The sequence below is a fragment of the Oncorhynchus gorbuscha genome, linkage group LG04 (assembly GCF_021184085.1).
Source record: "Oncorhynchus gorbuscha isolate QuinsamMale2020 ecotype Even-year linkage group LG04, OgorEven_v1.0, whole genome shotgun sequence".
Taxonomy (NCBI): domain Eukaryota; kingdom Metazoa; phylum Chordata; class Actinopteri; order Salmoniformes; family Salmonidae; genus Oncorhynchus; species Oncorhynchus gorbuscha.
In genome coordinates, this window is record NC_060176.1 from 46,990,559 (window position 1) to 47,017,244 (window position 26,686).

General features: G+C 40.8%; 1 protein-coding gene across 1 annotated transcript in view; it reads left to right on the plus strand.

Annotated features, from left to right (window-relative positions):
* The window catches only part of LOC124034167 (hexokinase-2-like), a 64,324-nt gene that overhangs the window by 16,492 nt on the left and 21,146 nt on the right, over window positions 1–26,686 (plus strand). Inside the window, 5 exon segments of the mRNA XM_046346970.1 lie at window positions 15,852–16,000; window positions 17,255–17,374; window positions 17,510–17,605; window positions 19,786–19,885; window positions 26,091–26,274. Of these exon segments, the coding sequence (XP_046202926.1) occupies window positions 15,852–16,000; window positions 17,255–17,374; window positions 17,510–17,605; window positions 19,786–19,885; window positions 26,091–26,274 (649 nt within the window).

Consider the following 26,686-nt stretch of genomic DNA (forward strand, 5'->3'; position numbering starts at 1 on the left):
AAATCATGTCCAATCAATTTAATTTACCACAGGTGGACTCCCAAGTTGTAGAAACATCTCAAGGATGATCAGTGGTAACAGGATGCACCTGAGCTCAATTTCAAGTTTCATGGCATAGGGTCTGAATACTTATGTAATTATTTTATTTCAGTTTTCTTTTTTATACATTTTCTTAAATGTCTCATCTGTTTTCACTTTGTCATTATGGGGTATTATGCTGAGGATCTTCCAAAAAAAATGTCAATGCAGGCAATCCATTTTAGATAAAAGCTATAAAGAGGGAAAAGTCAATGGATCTAAATACTTTCCAAAGGCTCTTTATATCTAGCTAACTCTGGCCCAATCCGAAGTGTTTTTATTTAGCCTGTATTTAACTAGGAAGTTCCATTGGTGTCAAAAGACCTGGTTTTCAAGTCTTGGACTTGTAATGCACTGTAATTGGGTTATTCAAGGAAATGGCACAACCCATATTTACAATTACCATACCATGGGGAAACACAGGGAAGTTCTCATAGACTGGTTAGCTGACAAAGTCATGAAAAAAATGCACACACTTCAACGGGGCAGAAGGCAGTGTGTTATTGGGATTCTGGATGGCCAGATGGCGGCAACTTGTTTTTGTTGTAGGTGGCTTGTTTCAGCTAGATGTATCTTTTTCTTGATACCATGTCTTGTTTTGACTGGATGTCACGTTTATGCTAATATGGTTAAAATTCACTAGCTAGCTAACCAATAACTGTAACGGTTTGAGAGACAAGTGCTCATTGTGCAAACGTATTTGTTTTCAATAAATATTAGATACGAAATATAGTTTACATGTGTCAACAATCTAAGCCAACCCTGTCTGTTGTGCACACGCCGGTTTTGTTGTTAAACAACCAACCCGTCTACAGACCAGCAGCAAAAGAAATCTTACACTCATAAACAACATGTAAATGTATTTCAAACACATTTTGGATTATAATTGGATTGAAAGTCTCATGAATGTCCTGCTTAATATGTTTACTGTTGCAAATCAACTGCATTATATCAAAACTAATAAACACTTCATCCAGTAAAATGGCACTTTGGCTAGCTTTGCTACCAGCCTATATCAATGAGCGTTAGCATTTCAGCAAACAACTGCTGCATCAAAAATAGGAATTTTGCAACCAGCACGACCAAATGTAATACAACGTAAGCCTATGGGAACCCCGGGAAGTGTTTTTGTTTGGATGTAATGACTTTGTAAATCTAGGATAGGTTGAATGGGGTGCGGATTGTGAACATATTTTTTTCTTTTCACAAGTTGTACTTGTTTAGGACACGATGAGTGGCTTGAGGTGTACTTAAACACTTCAACTAGGGACAGTTCTGTCATTTGCTGAGATTAATAGGATGTCAGAGTTTTCTGATTGATTAACCCCTTTTAAATGTTTTATTAGGATGCCGATTAGCTGACGGCATCATGGCATCTAGTCTTCTTGGAGTCCGACTCATAACTAAAAAGACAATACAGACAAAAATACTTTACAAACATTTCATTTACATTCGATGATCAATTTTAGCTAATGAGAGTATGCTGGTGAAGAATGGCACATATAACATCTGAGCTCTGTTACAATATCCATCCACACTAGTGTACCACTAAGAAGGAAACTGTGAATTGGGCATGCACTCTACCGGTAGGGCTATGCTGCATGAACATTGTAATGTGAATTAGACCGGTGTTAGTGATTTGTGACCGGGGCAGGTGGCATATCCAAAAACACTCTGAGACTGGGGAAGGTGATTTATCATTCGTGACTGAAGAGGTGACCAGGCCAAACCTATTTGCCTAGCCTGTTGACTCGGGTCATTATTGGCACGTTAAACCCCAACCTAGCAGATAAGTGTCTATCCAACTGAACCACTTATCTCTCTCTCTCTTGCGCTCAACTCTCTCTGCCCCACTGTCTTTGTTCCCAAGTCATGGTTTTATTTTCTATCTAAAGAAATGTTCCTTAAGTTGAGACTGACCTTTTGATCAAGTATTCCTCAGTTTGAAAATGACATTCAAATTAAAAGGGCATTGAAATGTTAGGCTAGTCACTTAACGAATGTGACAGGATTCAAAACATATAGATTTTATACTTGTTTATTGAGTTGAATAAAACCTCTGCGTGTGATAATTAACATTTAGTTTGTCTGGTTGTTACGCATTAAAGAGGAATGTCAGTCTATTGAAAGATTCACCACTATCTCATGAAAATGTTAAAGATGACACACAGGATTAAACATACATTTTATTTTTGCATTGTAATTTCAGAATGTATAATATAGCTGCATTACATTTCAGTAATTTAGCAGACGCTCTTATCCTAAGCGATGTACAGTTTGTGCATTCATCTTATCAGCAAAGTCAGAGCTAGTAAGGGGGGAAAACATCAAGTGCGAGTGGTTCACGAAAGGCATTTTATTTATTTTCTAGAAATGTTTTGGAGAGACAAGGGGAATGATGATGTAATGAGTGTTTCACAGTAATACTTAACCGCCAGTGTTGTGATTGGCTACGATATTTGCCTATTGATTTCTCCTGCCGGCTTCTGTTGTCAAAATGGGAAAGCTGTTCTGTTTTGACTTTGACTGTGTTGTCTAGTGGAAACCTGGGGTAAGCGGTCAATGTAGAAATCGCTTTGTCACTTCCTGGTTGCTAAAACTCTACACTGTTTGCTCAATGTCAGTTTGTTGAAGAATACAAGCACTGAATAGTGTTGGGAGTCATTGTACCATCTAAACTGTTTTTAAAGCTGTTGGACCAAAACTGAAAGTAAAAGGCTCAAAATGCAAGTCTCCACTATGTTATGGGGAAGTGGGATGAGGAGGAGATTTTGTTATGATTGCAGCCTTGTGCTGTTGCAATTCACCTAGCTCCCACGGGAGAAATTCAGAGAAATCTGTAGCACATTTAAAGGCCATGGGTATGTTATTGGCAATAGGTGAAAGGACCAAACACTTTTCAAAGAGGAATGTGGTGGCAAGGGGTCTACTGCGTCATGGTCAGTCCTCTCAGTGGCTGTAATGAAATTCATTTTAGTCTCACCCGTGATTCCGCCCCCGCCCCAGTTAGTCTAGAGGAGCCAGACCTTGGGTAACACCACAAGATCTGGGTAGGATGTTAACTCCTCCCGGACTTTTAGAAATGGGGGAGGGGGATCTCACGGACAATTCTCCCAACAAATCGAGTTTGGGTAGGTGGGGTTTAAAATGCGGGCGGGAATTGTGCTCATGGAAAAGATTCCCCTCGTAAACAGGTGGACCAAATGCGGACGCAGATGGCTAGCTAGGCTTGGCAGGGAAGAAAGACTGTCAGTCTGCTCTGGATGAGGTGAGGAACATCTTGTTATAATTATGGCACATAAATCACCATACCATTTCAAAATGTTAACTAACCTATACTAAAAGGGTCATATTAGATGACTGCAGTGTTTTACAGGTTGCATTCTGGTAGCTAGCAACTTAAGCCCATATTCGTCCAGCAAGCTAGCAAGCTATTAATAGCTTTATCTTGCTTACTAGCCCTTGGTAATGTATGTTTTAGTTATAAATTAGCCAGTTAGCTAGCTCTACTACAGGCTAAACATTTCCCTTCATTGTAGTTATTCATGTTTCTGCTTGAATGCCCTGTTACCATAAACCAATCACCCATGCATTCAACTGTAGCATGCTAGCAGATACCCAGTTAGATTTGGCTCAGATACCCAGTTAGCATAGACTTCCAGTTGGAAGTTAGCATTGGCTTAAGAAAATACTTCTATCTTCCCAGACACAAAAAGTGTATCCAAAATCCCGAAGTATGCCTTTAATTGGACACAGAATGAAAGGAACTAACCAAAACCAGTAGACGCATGACCCTCCATGAGTTGAGTGACACCCCTGATCAAATTCAACATTTAGTAATGTAAAGAGAACCGAGCGCATGTACAAAAATTCATACATTTTTGGGTGAAATTGAGTGAAGGTGTTTCTGTTTTCATCCTTTGTCGCCTGGTGCAGTGGAACAATTTATTCTACCTCAGTAGCATAACTAGCATAACTAGTAGCATAACTAGCATAACTAGTAGCATAACTAGCATAACTAGTAGCATAACTAGTAGCATAGCGTCCCACCTGGCCAACATCCGGTAAAATTGCAGAGCGCCAAATTCAAAATACAGGAATACACTAAATAAGCATTCATAAAATATGCAAATGTTATACATCGGTTTAAAGATGAACTTCTTGTTAATCCAGCTGCTGTGTCAAATTTCATGAAGGCTTTACGGTGAAAGCATACCATGAGATTTTCTGAGGACAGCAGCCTGTGTACAAAAGCATACAAACATTTATCAGCCAAGTAGAAGAGTCATTAAAGTCAAAAGTATTGAAAAATTAATCACTTACCTTTGATCTTCCTATGGTTGCACTCACAAGACTCCCAGTTACACAGTAAATGTTTGTTTTGTTCAATAAAATCTAGGTCTCAAAAACTCTGTTTTGTTGGCGCGTTTTGTTCAGTAATCCAATGGCTCCAAGGCTGTCACAACAGGCAGAAGAATACATACTAAAAGTACCGATAAAGGTTGTCAACATGTCAAACAATGTTTATAATTAATCCTCAGGTTGCTTGTCTTTTATAATCAATATTGCAACTGGACAATGCCGTTTTCAATAGAAAGGAAAAATTACAAATGGAGCACGCCAAATCAGGTCTGCAAAGTTCCTCAAAACAACCAAAATGGCTGTTTACGCGTCGTTTTTCAAAATAAAAGCCTGAAACCATTTATTTTTTATTTATTTTATTTCACCTTTCTTTAACCAAGAAGGCTAGTTGAGAACAAGTTCTTATTTGCAACTGCGACCTGGACAAGATAAAGCATAGCAATTTGACACATACAACAACAGAGTTACACATGGAATAAACAAAACATACAGTCAATAATACAGTAGAACAAAAGAAAACAAAAAGTCTATATACAGTGAGTGCAAATGAGGTAAGTTAAGGAAATAAATAGGCCATGGTGGCGAAGTAATTACAATATAGCAATTAAACACTGGAATGGTAGACCGGCAGAAGATGAATGTGCAGGTAGAGATACTGGGGTGCAAAGGAGCAAAATAAATAAATACATACCAGTATGGGGATGAGGTAAGTAGATAGATGGGCTGTTTCCAGATAGGCTAAGTACAGGTGCAGTGATCTGTAAAATGCTCTGACAGCTGGTGCTTAAAGCTAGTGAGGGAGATTTGAGTCTCCAGCTTCAGAGATTTTTGCAATTCGTTCCAAGGAAAGACAACCAAAGGAGGAATTGGTTTTGGGGGTGACCAGTGAGATATACCTGCTGGAGCGCGTGCTACGAGTGGGTGCTGCTATGGTGACCAGTGAGCTGAGATAAGGCGGGGCTTTACCTAGCAGAGACTTGTAGATAACCTGTAGCCAGTGGGTTTGGCGACGAGTATGAAAGCGAGGGCCAACCAACGAGAGCGTACAGGTCGCAATGGTGGGTAGTGTATGGGGCTTTGGTGACAAAACGGATGGCACTGTGATAGACTGCATCCAGTTTGTTGAGTAGAGTGTTGGAGGCTATTTTATAGATGATATCACCGAAGTCGAGGATCGGTAGGATGGTCAGTTTTACGAGGGTATGTTTGGCAGCATGAGTGAAGGATGCTTTGTTGTGATATAGGAAGCCAATTCTAGATTTAATTTTGGATTGGAGATGCTTAATGTGAGTCTGGAAGGAGAGTTTACAGTCTAACCAGACACCCAGGTATTTGTAGTTGTCCACGTATTCTAAGTCAGAGCCGTCCAGAGTAGTGATGCTGGACGGACGAGCAGGTGCGGGCAGCGATCGATTGAAAAGCATGCATTTTGTTTTACTTGCGTTTAAGACCAGTTGGCCACGGAAGGAGAATTGTATGGCATTAAAGCTCGTCTGGAGGTTAGTTAACACAGTGTCCAAGGAGGGGCCAGAAGTATACAGAATGGCGTCGTCTGCGTAGAGGTGGATCAGAGAATCACCAGCAGCAAGAGCAACATCATTGATGTATACAGAAAAGAGAGTCGGCCCGAGAATTGAACCCTGTGGCACACCCATAGAGACTGTCAGAGGTCCAGACAACAGGCCCTCCAATTTGACACACTGAACTCTATCAGAGAAGTAGTTGATAAACCAGGCGAGGCAATCATTTGAGAAACCAAGGCTGTCGAGTCTGCTAATAAGAATGACCAGCTCTGAAACCAGATTGCATAGCGGAGAAGGTATGGTGGGATTCGAAATGGTCAGTAATCTGTTTGTTAACTTGGCTTTTGAAGACCTTAGAAAGACAGGGTAGGATAGATATAGGTCTGTAGCAGTTTGGGTCTAGTGTCACTCCCTTTGAAGAGGGGGATGACCGGGACAGCCTTCCAATCTTTGGGAATCTCAGACAATACGAAAGAGAGGTTGAACAGGCTAGTAAATAGGGGTTGCAACAATTTCGTCAGATAAGTTTAGAAAGAGAGGGTCCAGATTGTCTAGCCCGGCTGATTTGTAGGGGTCCAGATTTTGCAGCTTTTTCAGAACATTGACTGTCTGGATTTGGGTAAAGGAGAAATGGTGGGGACTTTGGTGGGTTGCTGTGGAGGGTGCCGGGCAATTGACCGGGGTAGGGGTAGCGATGTGGAAAGCATGGGCAGCCGTAGAGAAATGCTTATTGAAATTCTCAATTATAGCGGATTTATCGGTGGTGACAATGTTTCCTAGCCTCAGAGCAGTGGACAGCAGTGTCCAGAACTTCTTTGAGTTGGTACTACTTTTTCTGTTTGAAAAAGTTTGCCTTAGCTTTTCTAACTGCCTATGTATATTTGTTCCTAACTTCCCTGAAAAGTTGCATATCACGGGGGCTATTCGATGCTAATGCAGAACGCCACAGGTTGTTTTTGTGCTGGTCAAGGGCAGACAGGTCTGGCGTGAACCAAGGACTATATCTATTCCTAGTTCTATATTTTTTGAGAGGGGCATGCTTATTTAAGATGGTGAGGAAGGCACTTTTAAATAATAGCCAGGCATCATCTACTGATGGGATAACGTCAATGTCATTCCAGGATACCCCGGCCAGGTCGATTAGAAAGGCCTGCTCGCAGAAGTGTTTCAGGGAGCGTTTGACAGTGATGAGGGGTGGTCGTTTGGTCGCAGACCCATCACGGATGCAGGCAATGAGGCAGTGATCGCTGAGATCTTGATTGAAAACAGCAGAGGTGTATTTGGAGGGCGAATTAGTTAGGATAACATCTATGAGGTTGCCCGTATTTACTGATTTGGGGTTGTACCTGGTAGGTTCCTTGATAATTTGTGTGAGATTGAGGGCATCAAGTTTAGTTTGTAGGATGGCCGGGTGTTAAGCATGTCCCAGTTTAGGTCACCTAGTAGCATGAGCTCAGAAGATAGATGGGGGGCAATCAGTTCACATATATAGTATCGAGGGCACAGCTGGGGGCAGAGGGAGGTCTATAGCAAGCGGCAAAAGTGAGAGACTTGTTTCTGGAAAGGTGAATTTTTAGAAGTAGAAGCTCAAATGGTTTGGGTACAGACCTAAGTCTGCAGACTTCTGTATTACTTTCTATCTTTGCAGTAAATTGCAACACCACCCCATTTGGCAGTTCTATCTTGGCGGAAAACGTTATAGTTAGCAATGGAGATTTCAGGGTTTTTGGTGGTTTTCCTAAGCCAGGATTCAGACACGGCTAAGACATCTGGGTTGGTAGTGTGCTAAAGCAGTGAGTAAAACAGACTTGGGGAGTAGGCTTCTAATGTTAACATGCATGAAACCAAGGATTTTTTACGTTTACGGAAGTCAACAAATGAGAGCACCTGGGGGGTGGGAGTGGAGCTAGGCACTGCAGGACCTGGATTAACCTCCACATCACCAGAGGAACAGAGGAGAAGTAGGATAAGGGTACGGCTAAAGACTATACGCATTGGCCGTCTAGCACGTTCAGAACAGAGAGTAAAAGGAGCAGGTTTCTGGGCACGACAGCATAGATTCAAGGCATAGTGTAAAGACAAAGGTACGGTAGGATGTGAGTACATTAGAGGTAAACCTAGGCATTGAGTAATGAAGAGCGAGATATAGTCTCTAGAGATGTTTAAACCAGGTGATGTCATCGCATATGTAGAAGGTGGAACAACATGGTTGGTTAAGGCATATTGAGCAGGGCTAGAGGCTCTACAGTGAAATAAGACAGTAATCACTAACCAGGACAGTAATGGACAAGGCATATTGATATTAGAGAGAGGCATGCGTAGCCAAGTGAACATATGGGTCCAGTGGTTGGTCTGGCTGGGGACACGGCGATTCAGACAGTTCGCAGGCTAACAAGTTAACAGTTAGTAGGCCGGAGCTAAACAAGCTAGCAGCTAGTAGACCAGGGCAAGCTAGCAGTTAGCAGGCCGGGTTAGCAAGCAAGCAGTTAGCATGGGCTAGCAGTTAGTAGACCAGGGCAAGCTAGCAGACCGGGTTAGCAAGCTAGCAGACCGGGTTAGCAAGCTAGCAGACCGGGTTAGCAAGCTAGCAGACCGGGTTAGCAAGCTAGCAGACCGGGTTAGCAAGCAAGCAGACCGGGTTAGCAAGCAAGCAGTTAGCAAGAGCTAGCAGTTAGCAGACCGGGCAGGGTCTGTTTTTGCCTCTTCATGCAGGGACGTCGATAGACCAGTCGTGAAATTAGTAGGGTTCCAAGTAGCTCTAGGTAGCTAGCAGGCCGATATTGTAGCCCAGGAGTATGCATCAGTTCTGTTATACTCAGACAATTTACAGTTTTGGAAACGTTAGTGTTTTCTATCCAAAGCTGTCAATTATATGCATATTCTAGCATCTTGTCCTGACAAAATATCCCGTTTAAAACAGGAACGTTTTTTTTCCAAAAATGAAAATACTGCCCCTAGAGTCGCAACAGGTTAAGGTAGAAATCCGGGGATAAAAATAACAGGTCCGTTATACTCCGGTTAGCGTCACGTTGTTTGAACTGGCGAGAGCTTTCCGAGCTGAAGGTTAGCGGATGGCCGCTGGCAATGATTTGCTGACTAATATCTGGTAGTTAGCTGGCTAGCTTCAGTTGAAGGATTCCAGATCCGAAGTAAATATAAATACTTTAGGGGGGAAAAAGCAGTAATACTAATTATACTAATTATACTAATACTACTAATTATATGCATATCCTAGCTTCTGGGCCTGAGTAACAGGCAGTTTACTTTGGGCACACTTTTCATCCGGAGGTGAAAATACTGCCCCCTACCCTAGAGGTTAAAAACTTCCTTTGCACAATAATACACCCCCACAACCGCCATATTCATATTCAGCATCACACTCTGGTTTGGTGCCTAATCTTCACAAACCAGGCCGGAAAGTAGGTGCAGCCTCAACCCAGCAACCCACATTTTCTGACTTATGAAATTGAGTTAGGAATATGTACTGTAGAGATTGTTTTCACATTGGCAAGATGTTACCTGGATGTAAGAATAACATTTTGATCCTTAGTCAACGTATGCCATTGGAGATCTGTAGCATCTCACCCTTGTTGACTTTGTAGAACTATTCAGTTGAGTGCATTTGTGGCACAACTTGGGTGTGAGTGGGGGCCGGCTGACTTGGGTCTGTTGTCATCCACATTACCATGGATGTAGATGAGTTGTCACAGCGGTGTAGTACTACTGTTATTGATTACTGCGTTGTTGGGAAAGAGTTGGCAAGAAAGGCATTTCACTGTACTTGTGCACATGACAATAACTTCTTGAAAGCTGCCTTCATCTTCTCTGCATCCTACAGCAGTAGAGATGGAGAGGGGAAGAGATTACAATTTGCATGCTGTGCTGGGTGCCATGGTGATGATGGGCATCGCCATTGCTCCTCCAGGGGCTTCTGCTGCCACTGTATAGTAAGTGGTCTGTTTTCATTCTCAATCTGTCCCCTGGTGCAATGGAAGAATTATTGTTCAGCCTCAGTAGCATGATTCTGGATAACTGGTTGTTCTGTAAAACATAAAAGGACATGTAGATGGGACAGTTTTCAGACTGGATCTGTCATTTTGAAATAAATCGTTCTGATTAAACACTGCTTTTGCATACTATAACACCCCCACAACCTCCATCCTCATACTCCAGTGTTTTCCTCATACTCCAGTGTCTTCCATTAGCGCTGGCTGCCGGCTAATCAGCAGGTTACTTTTTCCACTTCATATTAACTAGGCTACAGTGCATTCGGAAAGTATTCAGAACTGAGTTTTTCCACATTTTGTTACGTTACAGCTTTATGTTAAAATTGATGAGAGAAAAAACAACTATTTAATCAATCGACACACTACGCAATAATGACAAACAAAAACAGATTTGGAGACAAAAAAAATATATTTTATTGGTCACATACACATGGTTAGCAGATGTTATTGCGAGTGTAGCGAAATGCTTGTGCTTCTAAGTAAAGGCCTCGGTGTAACGCTCATTCCTTCGACGATAAATGCGAATCGGACCATCATCCCTGGTGAGACAAAACCGCGACTCCTCAGTGAAGAGCACTTTTTGCCAGTCCTGTCTGGTCCAGTGACGGAGGGTTTGTGCCCATAGGCAACATTTGTTGCCGGTGATGTCTGGTGAGGACCTGCCTTACAACAGACATACAAGCCCTCAGTCCAGCCTCTCAGCCTGTTGCGGACAGTCAGAGTACTGATGGAGGGATCATGCGTTCCTGGTGTAACTTGGGCCTATGTTGTTGCCATCCTGTACAGGTGTTGTTACATGTGGTCGGCCACTGCGAGGACGATCAGCTGTCCGTCCTGTCTCCCTGTAGCGCTGTCTTAGGCGTCTCACAGTACGGACATTGCAATGTATTGCCCTGGCCACATCTGCAGTCCTCATGCCTAAGCATGTTCACGCAGATGAGCAGGGACCCTGGGCATCTTTCTTTTGGTGTTTGTCAGAGTCCGTAGAAAGGCCTCTTTAGTGCCCTAAATTTTCAAACTGTGACCTTAATTGCCTACCGTAAGTAGTAGAGGTCGACCGATTAATCGGAATGGCCAATTTATATTGCAATCCACGAGGAGACTGCGTGGCAGACCTGTTACGCGAGTGCAGACAGCAAGGAGCCATGGTAAGTTGCTAGCTAGCATTAAACGTATCTTGTAAAAAACAATCAATCTTAACTAGTGATTATGTTTTCTATACATGGTTGACGATATTACCAGTTTAACTAGCTTGTCCTGCGTTGCATATAATCAATGCGGTGCCTGAAATTGTCACTTTTCTTGCATTCAGTTTATGCAGAGTCAGGGTACATGCAGCAGTTTGGGTCACCTGGCTTGTTGCGAACTGTGTTGAAATCAGTGTTCATTCAGTATTGTTGTAATTGTCATTAGATGTCTAGATCTATCTAAATCGGCTGATTAATCAGTACCGGCTTTTTTTGGTCCTCCAATAATTGGTATCGGCGTTGAAAAATCATAATCCGTCAACCTCTAGTCTGTAAGCTGTTGGTGTCTTAATGACCGTTACACAGGTGCATGTTCATGAATGGTTCATTGAACACGCATGGGAAACAGTGTTTAAACCCTGTGAAGCTATTTGGATTTTTATGAATGATCTTTGAAAGACAGGGTCCTGAAAAAGGACGTCTGTTTTTTTGCTGAGTTTATCTCACTCACTACTGGTCAAGATTCTTTAGAACACATACTCATTCAAAGGTTTTTTTAAATTTTATTTTTACTCTTTTCTACATTGTAGAATAATAGTGAAGACATCAAAGCAATGAAATAGCACATGGAATCATGTAGTTGCCAAAGTGTTAAACATATCAAAATATATGTTTGAGATTCTTAATGCTGGTGAGTTACTGCTGCTCTGATATCCAAAATGTATTTCTGGCTGTATGTAATAACACAAAAGTTCTGTGCTAATAATGTAAGAAATTACACACAAAATCAAAATACTGTATAGTTGCTTAGGAGCTAGAAGGAGAGCTGTCATTTCTGTCTGTGCCATCTTACTTCATTATTCAATAATTTCACTGTGAATTTGGATGTAATCAAGGCATTCTAATGTACCAGAGGCCGGCTACTCTATGCAATTGTGGAAAACACTGATATTTAGCATAACACTCTGGTCCACAGCCAGTCTGGGGAGCAGAGGTTATAGCATGACATAACCAGGTAACTAGAACAGCATGTACTGGCCCATACTGTTCCTAAACTCGCATCCAGTCTGAGGAGCATACACCACTTACAACAGCCAGTTATTACCCAGAGGTTATAACATGACACAGCCAGTTATTACTGAAACCCTCACCTCCAGGGTGTTTGTGTCGAGCTGACACGCTTACTGCACCGCATCATGAGACGTCCCAGTTATTACTGAAACCCTCACCTCCAGGGTGTTTGTGTCGAGCTGACACGCTTACTGCACCGCATCATGAGACGTCCCAGTTATTACTAAAACCCTCACCTCCAGGGTGTTTGTGTCGAGCTGACACGCTTACTGCACCGCATCATGAGACGTCCCAGTTATTACTGAAACCCTCACCTCCAGGGTGTTTGTGTCGAGCTGACACGCTTACTGCACCGCATCATGAGACGTCCCAGTTATTACTGAAACCCTCACCTCCAGGGTGTTTGTGTCGAGCTGACACGCTTACTGCACCGCATCATGAGACGTCCCAGTTATTACTGAAACCCTCACCTCCAGGGTGTTTGTGTCGAGCTGACACGCTTACTGCACCACATCATGAGACGTCCCAGTTATTACTGAAACCCTCACCTCCAGGGTGTTTGTGTCGAGCTGACACGCTTACTGCACCGCATCATGAGACGTTCCTGCAGTGTTGGGCATTATGCCTTCACCCCCTCGAAAACGCCAGCAGAGCGAGCCTGGGAGACGGTCAGGGAGGGGGTCTGGGGTTAGAAATGACCACACCAAAGGGGTGTAGTAGTATGTGCATATTGAACCTAAGGAGTAGCTAATGGTGTATTCTGTTTGCAACGTCACTGGTCTGCTTTGCCATTTGATTCATTGCTCCTTTTTGGTCAGATTGTTGTAGAAGAGAAAGTGATCTCAATGACTTATCCATTTTAAATAAAGGCAAAAAAGTGATCACCTTCCGTGAAACGTGAAGTAACTGTCACCCTGTCTGTAATTTTCCTCTTTGAAACGCTTGACTAACATAAGTAGAATTAATTTATTCTGGGACCTCGTATATCCGTGCCTAAACATTTTATCTGCCTAAATCATATAGTTACATATAGAATTCCTATTACTTGAATAGGATCTCTCTGGGCCTAGTCGTAAAGATTTGTCATTTCACTTTTTAATAACCTCTTAGAACCACCCATCCCGGATCCGGTATATTTGTCATCAGCAACGCTGAATAGCATAGCGCAACAGTCAAATAATATTACTAGAAAATATTCATATTCATGAAATGACAAGTGAAATATAGCGAAACACAGCTTAGACTTTTGTTAATCACCCTGTCGTCTCAGATTTTGAAATTATGCTTTACAGCGAAAGCAATACAAGTGTTTAAGTTTATCGATAGCCCAGCAAAACAATAAGTACACCTAGCATCAGGTAACTTGGTCACAAAAATCAGAAAAGCAATCAAATGAATCATTTACCTTTGATCTTCGGATGTTTTCACTCACGAGACTCCCAGTTAGACAAACATGTTCCTTTTGTTCCATAAAGATATTTTTTATATCCAAATACCTCTGTTAGTTTGGTGCGTTATGCCCAAGAATCCACCGGAATGAGCGGTCACGACAACGCAGACAAAAATTCCAAATTCTATCCATAATGTACACAGAAACATGTCAAACGTTTTTTTAATAATCAATCCTCAAGGTGTTTTTCAAATATCTATTCGATAATATATCAACCGGGACAGTTTGCTTTTCACTAGGACCGGGAGTAACAATGGCCGCCTCTCTCTTTTGCGCACAAATCACTGAGAGCCCCCACCAGTCCACTTACGCAATGTGGTTGTTCTTTGCTCATTCTTCAAAATAAAAGCCTGAAACTAGGTCTAAAGGCTGATGACACCTTAGGGAAGTAATAGAAAAAGGAATCTGGTTGATATCCCTTTCAATGGGCAATAGGGATGCATAGGAACACAGGGGTTTCAAAATATCAGTTCTGTTATACTCACAGACAGTATTTTTACAGTTTTGGAAACTTTAACAGTGTTTTCTATCCTAAGCTGTCAATTATATGCATATTCTAGCATCTGGTCCTGAGAAATAGGCTGTCTACTTTGGGAACGTTATTTTTCCAAACATAAAAATAGTGCCCCCTTGCTTCAAGAGGTTGTTAATGCCTCTGACATGCGATAATGATACACAATGGTGTAGTAGCCGACAGTTTTCTTGACGTTTTGTTTTAATTATTGTGACGGGCTCATGTTTTACTGGTACGGTGTACTCCACTATATATTTTGCCGTACCGGACCGCTTTACTTTCACCCCTGGAGAGAGGGATTAGTTTACCTGACTGTGTTGTGATGCAGCTGGTCCCAGATGAGGCCAGCTTAGGCTTCAGCTCCACCAGACACGGAGCCATAGTGCCAGACACATCCAACTGTGCCCCAAACACATGCTTGCTACCTTGGGGGAGAGGGGAAGAGCCAGAGACTAGGGTTACTTAAACCTTCAATGGGGCATTCAAAGATATTTGGCTATTTTGGTACCATAGAATTAGAATGAATAGAACAGACATTACATTTCAAAGCCGATGTCTGATGAGGGCTCTTGGGACTCGTATTGTTGAGAGGGAGGGAGATGGAGAGAAACGCCAGAAGCCATTGCAGCCTTGTTTGTTTGTTTGTTTGTACCACTGCAGGAGTCTCTGAGTCGGGTACTATTATAACACCTACTGTACCTAGAACTGAGGGGGTCACTTTTTTTTTTTTTTTACAGGTGTTAAGTGTTTTTTTGCTAAACCACCTGTGCAACTACTTGTTGAACACAGATTGTTTTCATAAACCTTTCTGTAGACATTCCTTATCATTTCACTGTATTCTCTTCCCTGCTGTTTGTAAACCTATCTTGAGGATGGCATGCTTTTAGACATGCAGGGGAACTTTGATCGGGCTCCAGACAGTGTCATCTCAAGCAGCCTGCCTCTCTGGCTTGTCAGGCTGGTGGGCAACCAAGGGGCTGGAGCGGAGGCAAGAGAGCAGGGTTCGCCTCATCTTCACCCCACCTACTTTGTTCTAAGTATTGAAAATGATACAAAACTGTAAATGCTAGATAACCTTGGCACTGGTTGGTTTCAAATACTATTAGTGTTAAAACTACTCTTCACAAAATAGTCATTAAATGCAGTCATTAAGAACAACCGCCTATATCCATCTTGCTAGCTACTAGTTCCTCTGTTGTTGTTAAGGGGATGTTTATGGTAGGGCAATAAGCAGGAAAAGCAGCGATGTCAGAAAGCCGGTATCTAAAATTTTAGTCTGGCTCGAGTCTGGCTCGAGAGACTTGGCTTCAATCACATTCTTGCTGCTTGCGGTCATATCTGTTTGCAGCTATGTAGCTTTGATAGGCTGTGTTAGAAACACACACGCTTTTTATAAAAGCCCTATTTCATTAAAAATACCATTAGGGCTAGTTGTGGTACAGGCTATTTGGAGAACTTGTAGTATATTTAACTAGACAAACACCATATTCCCACTTAAATCTTTGGTAGCATATATTTGTATTCTTTACCATCTCTATTGCAATTAACACTGTAGTGTGTGTGGTGAGAGTTTGCATTTTTTTGTATTGCTTTTACAGCAAGTTGTGCAAAATACATGTTTTAGGGGCCAACCTTCAGTGTTTATTTTTTATCCACCAGAAAAGGGAGACTTCCTGGCTCTAGATCTGGGTGGGACCAACTTCCGGGTCCTGCTGGTGAAAGTGTCTGACAATGGGAAGCAGAAGGTGGAGATGGAGAACCAGATCTATGCTATTCCTGAGGAGCTGATGAGGGGCAGTGGCTCAGAGGTGAGTGGGGGGGAGTGGAGTGGACCATGTCCCTGACCAACAAAAAGAAATAGATTGGCCAACATTGTTAATGGATTTTTTCCATTCCATGTTTTAAATAAAATCAACTACAGTACCAGTCAAAAGCTTGGACACCTCTCCTCATTAATTTGTATACAAAAGATAGCCCTATTTGGTAAAAGACTAAGTCTATATTATGGCAAGAACAGTTCAAAGAAGAGAAAAGAAATGCAAGTCTATCATTACTTTAAGACATGACCCAATTGAGATGGTTTGGGATGAGTTGGACCGCAGAGTGAAGGGAAAGCAACAATAAGTGCTCAGTATATGTGCAAACTCCTTCAAGACTGTTGGAAAATAATTCCAGGTGAAGCTGGTTGAGAATGCAAGGGTCCTCATTCAACATTGACTGGAGTGTTTCAAACAAAAGACAATAAATTGACAACTGATAAATGGAATGAAATTAACTTGTTTACCAGACATCTTATCTACCAGAAAATACATGATCTAAGACAATTGATAGTTGGTATTCAGCATTCATTAAAGTAGGCCTTAATTTACGTTTGAAGAAGTACTAAAATAGTGATTTTTGTCAGAGCATAGACAGCAGCTCTATAGAGATGAGTTGACTTGGAATGAAATGTCATCAAATAAAACAAATGTAATAAACACAACAGAATATGTTATTCAAATAATGTGAATAATAGTTGTGATAAGCAGTAATGTGCTGTCACTACCATCATGGGACTTTTTAATACTGGTTTAATTCTGTGTTACCCACATAATGCATAGTGCATTTCATGTTTTACACACAAAAAAAAGCATATCGTGATCATTTTAAAATAATCGAACCAAAACTGAACCGACCTCAAAAAGCACTAATCGCTCACCATTACTAGGGGTGTATGCATGCAGGGTTGTGTTCAGTAGGCACAGAATTGAGAGAACTGAAAATAAAACAAATGCTTTGATATTCGACAAGCACGATGTTCATTTTGATATTCGACAAGAAAACCGTTTTCTCCTGTTTCGTGCCTGTTGATGCTCTTACGGTTGTCAGATTTATCTCAGGGTGTTCAATAAGGGCTGTGATTGGTAAGGGCTATAAAGTAATATTTGTAATATTTTACCGTAACATTATCATTCTGCTATTATACAAAATAAATGGGGTTGGATGAGCTGAAGGGTTTTCTAGCACATTGACCAGTTTGCTGCTTTATGTTAAAACAGAACACCCCTCTGTTTCTCCCTAAGCTCTTCGACCACATTGCTGAGTGTCTAGCTAACTTCCTGGAAAAGCTGGGAATAAAGAATCAGAAGCTTCCTCTGGGCTTTACCTTCTCCTTCCCCTGCCAGCAAACCAAACTGGATGAGGTGAGGACTAAGAATGGTGACCATTTTTGAAGACCGCATTGGAAAGTTAAAGGGAAAAAAGTCACTGATTTTTCAGAATGCTCCAGACGTTTTCATTGCCTGTGTGTGTGGCTGTTTGTGTGCGTCTACATGCAGAGTATTCTGGTGTCATGGACCAAGGGCTTCAAGTCACACGGGGTGGAAGGAAGAGACGTGGTCAGCCTTCTGAGGAAAGCCATCAAAAAGAGAGGGGTGAGTCAGTAGAAAGTTCATAGGCCAAGGTTATGCACTGAGTAGCCATTGCAGTAGCAGATCAAATCATTTCTGGACTTCTAGGAGCTTTCTAGATATTGTGTGCTACACAAATAATTTGACCCACTAAGGTTAAGCGGAAAGTGTTGCATGAAGTCGTCAGACCAGCACTATTATGGCTAACTGTGAAACAGTGTTTATTCAAGTTTAGAAAGATGCCATTGTACTCAACCCACTTGGGGGTTTAGAAGTTATTCATTGGTGCCTAAAACCGGTCCCAATAAGAGATGCACCCACACAAATTATTTTTATAACACAAATAAATAACCCAAGGTTCTTCTGTGTGATTTAAAAACAATTATATATTTCTATTTAATAACAGGCAGGGGAACCACATTACACACAGAATGTGAGTTTGTCTGTTCCCATGCTTGCTGTTTTCACAAAGAAAATCCATAAATGTTTTTACCCATTTTTGTATGCGACCATTAAGTTTAACTCTTCATATTGAGCTTTACAGTAGTTCTCCTGAGGTTGTATTCAAAACAAGTAGTTGTAGCCCACTTTTTTGCTTTATCGATGTAATCTGTTTTGTGTGCCTCACAATAAACCACAGTGGGAGCATACAATACAGGAGTTACACAACACTCATTCCTTTACAATGTTTTCTTTGGATGTGCATATCTTTTATATTTTTCCGTGTGTACAAAAGTCTGAATGTGTGACAAAAGCTGTTGTTCAGATCCTGTCTGCCTAGTCATACATGAAGGGGCATTAAATGGGCTTGTCTCAAGTATCCTTGGTAAACACTCAATACTGTAAGAACATTGGGAGGGGGGGTGTACATTTACAGTAACATTTTGGAAATGTACATTTTCATGAAAACTTATGGGAATGCACCTGGAGTTTATAGAGAGCTGTTTGAGGCCCTAGAGATGCAGAGTGTGCTATTTGTCAGCCAAGCTCATCAGACAAACAACAAATTAACAGAAATGTATACATTTCTGTTAATTTGTTGTTTGTCTGATGATGAACAAGTCACTTGCTGAATGCAGGGCATGCACCAGCCACATGTTTTATTCTTTTTATTTGACCTTTATTTAACTAGGCAAGTCAGTTAAGAACACATTCTTACTTTCAATGACGGCCTAGGAACAGTGGGTTAACGGCCTTATTCAGGGGCAGAACGACAGATTTGTACCTTGTCAGCTCGGGGGTTTGAACTTGCAACCTTCCGGTTACTAGTCCAACGCTCTAAACACTAGGCTACCCTGCCGCCCCTTGCTTAGTCTACACTATGCTTGGCGGGGTAAATAGGATTGGAGTGTTCTTGTGCTTTGCTCTTGTCCTGACCGCTGCCCTGCTCTACAATGGAATTACTGTGTTTTCGTCCTTCCAAGGAAAGCACCAAATTATATTTGAATAGGTCATCATTATATTGTGTACTGTCAGCCATGGATTTCGAAACTAACACAAGTTGATTTCTTAAGCAATATTTGCTGAAACACAGCTGCTTTCCTAGCATGTAGTAGAAGGACCAGCTCTGTCAGAGACCTCTGGGCTGAACTGGCTAGCTGCTCACTCTCAAATGCAACCCAGAGGTTCACATTGTGATGCTTTGACAACATGTTGTGCCACCGTTTTCATTTAGATTTCAGTGTCAATTCAGGGAAGAGGCTAGTTTCCCCTGCTCTGCAAGGGCTATGGAACATTAATGCTGCTTTTGACAGTGTTGTTGGGATTAGAGAGTTGCTGGACAGGGTCCGGACCTATTCTGTTGCACTTGTAACTTTTCTTCATTAATGTATGAAGTGAAACTCTTGAGATGCTTTTTTTGTTAACTAAATCAAGTGTTAAATGAGGTGAAAAGGAGACTAGGAAGCCACCCCAAAATATAAAACCGATTATATTGGCTGCTTATAACATCTGAGTAGGACTGCAGATTTTTTTAGGATCAATTTAGCCTTTTAGGTCATAATGAATAAGATTACATGGACAGAAGGGGCCTGATCCTAGAGCAGCACTACTACTCTGAGACTCTTTCTGAATACGGGCCCTGATCACACCCTGCATCTTGACTTGTTTCTCATAGGAGTTGCATCATGCGTAATGGTTTCAGTCACGGCATGCTGGCCAAGGGAGTCACTTGTTAATTACGACATGTTTCTATCTTTCCTAAGGACTTTGACATTGACATTGTGGCTGTAATCAACGACACTGTGGGCACAATGATGACCTGTGGATACGACGACCATCATTGTGAAATAGGCCTCATTGTCGGTGAGTCCCTCTCCATCCTAACCTATATGGGGATTAGTTGGAGTTTCTGTGATTTGTGTAATCCAACCCAATGCTCTCGATCTAAGTGTTTTGAGCGAGGTACTGAGCACTCCGTCATGAATGCAATCCATACCCAATCAATAGGACTGACTCTCAATGTTCTGGCTCCCTATTTCCTCACCATAGAATTACATACAGAACACATAATTATTATAGGATCTCTTGGTGCTCACTTTCACAATGTTTTGATGTTTATGAAAATGTATTTGCTGAGAGGCCTCCATTGTGTGAAGACAGTCCATACATGCACTCTCCTCCATATGTATTTGGATAGTTAAGCACTTTGGAGGGGTGGCTCTATATTTCAGAATTTTGGATTTCAGATCAAATATTTCATGAGGCAACAGTACATAATGTGGATGGATTATCTTGGCAAAGGAGGAATGCTCACTAACAGGGACGTAAACCCTTTTATTTGAGGGTATTTTCATACAAATGTTTTATTGTTTAGAAATGAAAGTCCTCTGTAGCTCAGTTTGTAGCCCATGACTCTTGCAATGCCAGAATAGTGGTTTTGATTCCCGGGACCCCCCCCCTCCCTCCCCCCAAATACGTAAAGAATGTATGCACGCATGAAGTCGCTTCTGTGAAATGGCTATTATATTATTTATATCAGTCGCCTCCATGTGAAGTATTTGGACAAATTCACTTTTACAGTATTAATCCACAAAATGACTACATAATAGAGGTCGGCCGATTATGATTTTACCGCCGATACCGATTATTGGAGGATCAAAAAGGCCGATACCGACTAATCGGCCGATTTTTAACATATATTTAACTTTTTTTTTTTTTTTATTCTTTTTTTAAACATTTATTTGTAATAATGACAATTACAACAATACTGAATGAACACTTACACTTAACTTAATATAATACATCAATCAAATCAATTTAGCCTAAATAATGAAACATGTTCAATTTGGTTTAAATAATGCTAAAACAAAGTGTTGGAGAAGAACGTAAAAGTGCATTATGTGCCATGTAAGAAAGCTAACGTTTAAGTTCCTTGCTCAGAACATGATAACATATGAAAGCTGGTGGTTCCTTTTAACTTGAGTCTTCAATATTCCCAGGTAATAAGTTTTAGGTTGTAGTAATTATAGGACTCCTCGCCCCTACCTGGGCTCGAACCAGGAACACGTCAACAACAGCCACCCTTGAAGCAGCGTTACCCATGCAGAGCAAGAGGAACAACTACTCCAAGTCTCAGAGCGAGTGACATTTGAAACGCGTTTAGCGCGCACCCCGCTAACTAGCTAGCTATTTCACATCGGTTACACCAGCCTAATCTCGGGAGTTGATAGGCTTGAAGTCATAAACAGCGCAATGCTTGAAGCATTGCGAAGAGCTGCTGGCAAAACGCACGAAAGTGCTGTTTGAATGAATTCTTACGAGCCTGCTGGCGCCTACCACCGCTCAGTCAGACTGCTCTATCAAAAATCAACACACAGAAATACGAGCCTTTGGTCATTAATATGGTCGAATACGGAAACTATCATCTCGAAAACAAAACTTTATTCTTTCAGTGAAATACGGAACCGTTCCGTATTTTATCTAACGGGTGGCATCCATAAGTCTAAATATTTCTGTTACATTGTACAACCTTCAATATTATGTCATAATTACTTAAAATGTTGGCAAATTAGTTCGCAATGAGCCAGGCTGCCCAAACTGTTGCATATACCCTGACTCTGCGTGCAATGAACGCAAGAGAAGTGGCACAATTTCACCTGGTTAATATTGCCTGCTAACCTGAATTTCTTTTAGCTAAATATGCAGGTTCAAAAATATATACTTCTGTGTGTATTGATTTTAAGAAAGGCATTGATGTTTATGGTTAGGTACACGTTGGCACTACGATAGTCCTTTTTCGCGAATGCGCACCGCATCGATTATATGCAACGCAGGACACGTAGATAAACTAGTAATATCATCAACCATGTGTATTTAAAACTAGTGATTATGATTGATTGTTTTTTATAAGATAAGTTTGATGCTAGCTAGCAACTTACCTTGGCTTCTTACTGCATTTGTGTAACAGGCAGGCTCCTTTTGAGGCTGCAAGATTGAATCCCTCAGCTGACAAGGTAAAACTCTGTCGTTCTGCCCCTGAACAAGGCAGTTAACCCATCGTTCATAGGCCGTCATTGAAAATAAGAATGTGTTAACTTCTTATGGTATAGGGGACGCTTACGTCCCACTTGGAGAAAAAACCCAGGGAAAATGCAGCGCGACAAATTCAAATAATGATATAAAATCAAACATTCATTAAATCACACATGTAAGATACTCAATTAAAGCTACACTCGTTGTGAATCCAGCCAACAAGGCGGATTTTAAAAAGCTTTTCGGCGAAAGCATTAAGAAGCTATTATCTGTTGATAGCACAATGTCAATAAAGAGGGTAGCATATTTCAATCCTGCAGGCGTTACACAAAACGCTGAAATAAAATATAAATCATGCATTACCTTTGACGAGCTTCTTTTGTTGGCACTCCAATATGTCCCATAAACATCACAATTGGTCCTTTTTTTAAAACGAATTCTGTCCATATATACCCAAAATGTACATTTATAAAGCGTGTTTGATCCAAAAAAAAACAGCTTACAAAATCACAACATCACTACAAAACATTTCAAGTTGCCTATAAACTTTGCCAAAATATTTCAAAATACTTTTGTAATACAACTTTAGGTATTTTTAAATGTTAATAATCGATCAAATTGTAGACGAGGCAATCTTTATTCAATACAGCAAGTAAACAAACCATGCTCCTTTTTACGTCTTGCGCAACTCTCAATAGTGTAACGTTGTTCCAGGATGTGCTTCTTCTTCGTTGCACAAATTAATAACCTCAACCAAATTCCAAAGACTGGTGACATCCAGTGGAAGTGGTAGGAACTGAAAAATGGTTCCTATCAAATATCCATTGGCAATGACAACCTGGGGAGTAGTCAGAGGCAAAAAAACAAAACAAAATCTGAACAGTTAGTCCTCGGGGTTTTGCCTGCTACATAAGTTCTGTTATACTCAGACATGATTCAAACCGTTTTAGAAACTTCAGAGTGTTTTCTATCCACATCTATTAATAATATGCATATCTTATATTCCTGGCATGAGTAGCAGGAAGTTGAAATTGGGAACGCTATTTATCCAAAAGTGAAAATGCCACCCCCTATACCTTAAAAGGTTCAATCACACATGTAAGATACTCAATTAAAGCTACACTCATTGTGAATCCAGCCAACATGTCAGATTTTTAAAAGGCTTTTCGGCGAAAGCATAAGAAGCTATTATCTGATGATGGCACAACAGCAAACAAACACGGTAGCATATTCTAATGTTGCAGGGGCTACACAAAACGCAGAAATAAAATATAAAACATGCCTTACCTTTGACAAGCTTCTTTTGTTGGCACTCTAATATGTCCCATAAACATCACAATTGGTCCTTTTGTTCAATTAATTCCGTACATATATATCCAAAATGTCAATTTATTTGGCGCGTTTGATCCAGAAAAAAACAGCTTCCAAAATGCGCAACGTCACTACAAAATATTTCAAAAGTTGCCTATGAAATATTTTGGCAAAGTTTAAACTACTTTTGTAATACAACTTTAGGTAGTTTTAAACGTTAATAATCGATCAAATTGAAGACGGGTCTGTGTTCAATGCAGGAAGACGACAAACGAAACTACTTTTCTAGTCTTGCGTAACTCTGTGTTACGCAGTTCCTAGTTGGCCCTACTTCTTCATTGCACAAATGAATAACCTAAATGCCTAAATGCTAATAGTACTAGTTAAAACTCAAACGTTCATTAAAATACACATGCAGGGTATTGAATTAAAGCTACACTCGTTGTGAATACAGGCAACAAGTCAGATTTGTAAAATGCTTTTCGGCGAAAGCATGAGAAGCTATTATCTGATAGCATGTAACACCCTAAAAGACCCGCAGTTGATGTAAACAAAATAATTAGCATAGTCGGCACTACACAAACCGCACAAATAAAATATAAAACATTCATTACCTTTGACCATCTTCTTTGTTGGCACTCCTAGATGTCCCATAATCACTATTGGGTCTTTTTTTTTCGATTAAATTGGTCCATATATAGCCTAAATATCGATCTATGAAGACTGTGTAATAAACGGAAGAAAATAGCATCTTATAACGTAACGTAATTTTTTTTAAACTAAAAAAGTTGACGATAAACTTTCACAAAACACTTCGAAATACTTTTGTAATGCAACTTTAGGTATTAGTAAACGTTAATAATCTATCAAATTGATCACAAGGCGATGTATATTCTATAGGGGTACGTCTGGAAATAATGTCCGGGTAAATCTCAACCAAAATATCCGGTCCGAGACCTGAAGAAATGGGCTGTCTCTTCTTCGTTTGACCAAGAAACAAAGCCTAGGCAAATGACAAGACTGTTGACAGCGTGTGGAAGCTGTAGGAATTGCAATCTCGGCTCCAGGTAATTTGCTTTCCCATAGACAATACATGCAAGTGGCGCATTGATATATTTCCATTTTCAGTGATCAGATTTTCCTGCGCTTTTCGATGAAACGCACGTTCTGTTATAGTCACAGCCGTGATTTAACCAGTTTTATAAACGTCTGAGTGTTTTCTATCCACACATACTAATCATATGCATATACTATATTCCTGGCATGAGCAGCAGGGCGCTGAAATGTTGCGCGATTTTTAACAGAATGTTCGAAAAAGTAGGGGGTAGGAGTAACAGGTTAACTGACTTGCCTAGTTAAATAAAGGTGTTTAAAAATAAATAGTAAACCATTTAAATCTGCAAAATCGGCGTCCAAAAATTCCGATTTCCAATTGTTACGAAAACCTGAAATCGGCACTAATTAATTGGTCAACCTCTACTACATAAAGCTTGTGACACTTCAAACTCGTTGGAAGCATTTGCAGTTTGTTTTTGTTGTGTTTTGGGTTTTTCCCAATAGTAACTGAATGGCGACTGGAGTAATTGTCTGACTTTCTAAATGAGTAGATACGATGTTTCTGAACACGTCTAAATTAATCCTGATAATGCCATGATTAGGAAAATCATGAATAATGATGAGTAAGGAGGGCGAAAGGCTACAATAAAACATGCTAACCTCTTACCATTACACATAACAGGGGAGGTTAGCATTTTTTTTTTGGGGGGGGGGGTGATCATGATAGCATCCATATGAATGTAGAAGTGTTCAGAAACATCTTCTAATCTTACGATAAAAGTGACTCCAAAATGACACAATTCATTATTGACTTTCCTATTGGACAAAACATCTGAAACACAACCAAAACAAACAGCAAAAGCATCCAATGAGTTTGTAGTCTCATAAGCTTGATGTTGTCATTGAATGCTAGGAATATGGGACCAAATATTAAACTTTTGACTACATTAATACACTAAAGTAACTTCTTCACATGGGGGATTAGATAAAGTGCTTTCATGTCTAAACATCTGTGGCATTGTGTTGCGTGGCAAAAATACACATTTTAGAGTGGCCTTTCATTGTCCCAAGCACAAGGTGCGGCTTTAATGATTATGCTGTTTAGATCATGCTGTTTAATCAGCTTCTTGATATGCCTCACCTGTCAGGTGGATGGATTATCTTGGCAAAGGAGAAATGCTCACTGACAAGGATGTAACCAAATTTGTCCACAGAATTTGAGAGAGATGTTTTTTTGTGTGTATAGAACATTTCTGGGATCTTTTATTTAATCTCATGAAACCAACACTTAACATGTTGCATTTATATGGTTGTATATGTATGAAAATACCCTCGCATAAAAGCTGACATTCTGTACTTTCGCCTCATATGAAACAAAATGTCCACTGTTCAAATACTAATGGAGGGGAGTATAATCAGTATGTAAATAATACACCTACTGTGGGTTTATTGCGACATATTCAATTAATTGTGCTTTTGGTGTAAGAAAGGCTTAGCATTGAAACCTCTGTACAAGTCTAAACCTGAATTAGATTTTGATGCGTGATTGTTGATGAGTCAAAATCCACATATCTGCTTCAGAGGTTGATTTTCTTTGTCATCAGATTAGTCAGTCCTTATGTCCCTGTTGCCAACAGTATGACATTTTTGTCTGTCGCTGCCCCCCTAGGTACCGGCACTAACGCCTGCTACATGGAGGAGATGCGTCACCTGGAGCTGGTGGAGGGGGACGAGGGGAGGATGTGTGTCAACATGGAGTGGGGGGCATTCGGTGACGACGGCGCTCTGGATGACCTCCGTACAGACTTCGACCGGGAGATCGACGCCGGCTCCCTCAACCCCGGCAAACAGCTGTGAGTGAGAGGGCAGACGCATGGCCCGCTCTCTACTTCTACTATACTGTCTATTGCCCAAGGCCACCTGGAAAAGATATCAACCTCCAGCTGCCAAGTACATCTGTCTTGTTGTGGAAACTGTCATTTTCACCTTGTTAACCTGTCTAGGAACTGTGTTCCGCTAGCGGAGCCCCTTGCCAACAGCCAATGAAATTGCAGGGCGCCAAATTCAATCATCAGAAATCTCATAATTCAAATTTATTCAAACATACAAGTATTAGACACCATTTTAAAGATAACATTCTCGTTAATCCAACCAGTGTCTGATTTCAAAAAAGCTTTTCGGCAAAAGCAGAACATATCATGTTAGGTCAGCAACTAGTCACAGAAAGCATACAGCGATTTTCCAACCAAAGAGAGGAGTCGCAAA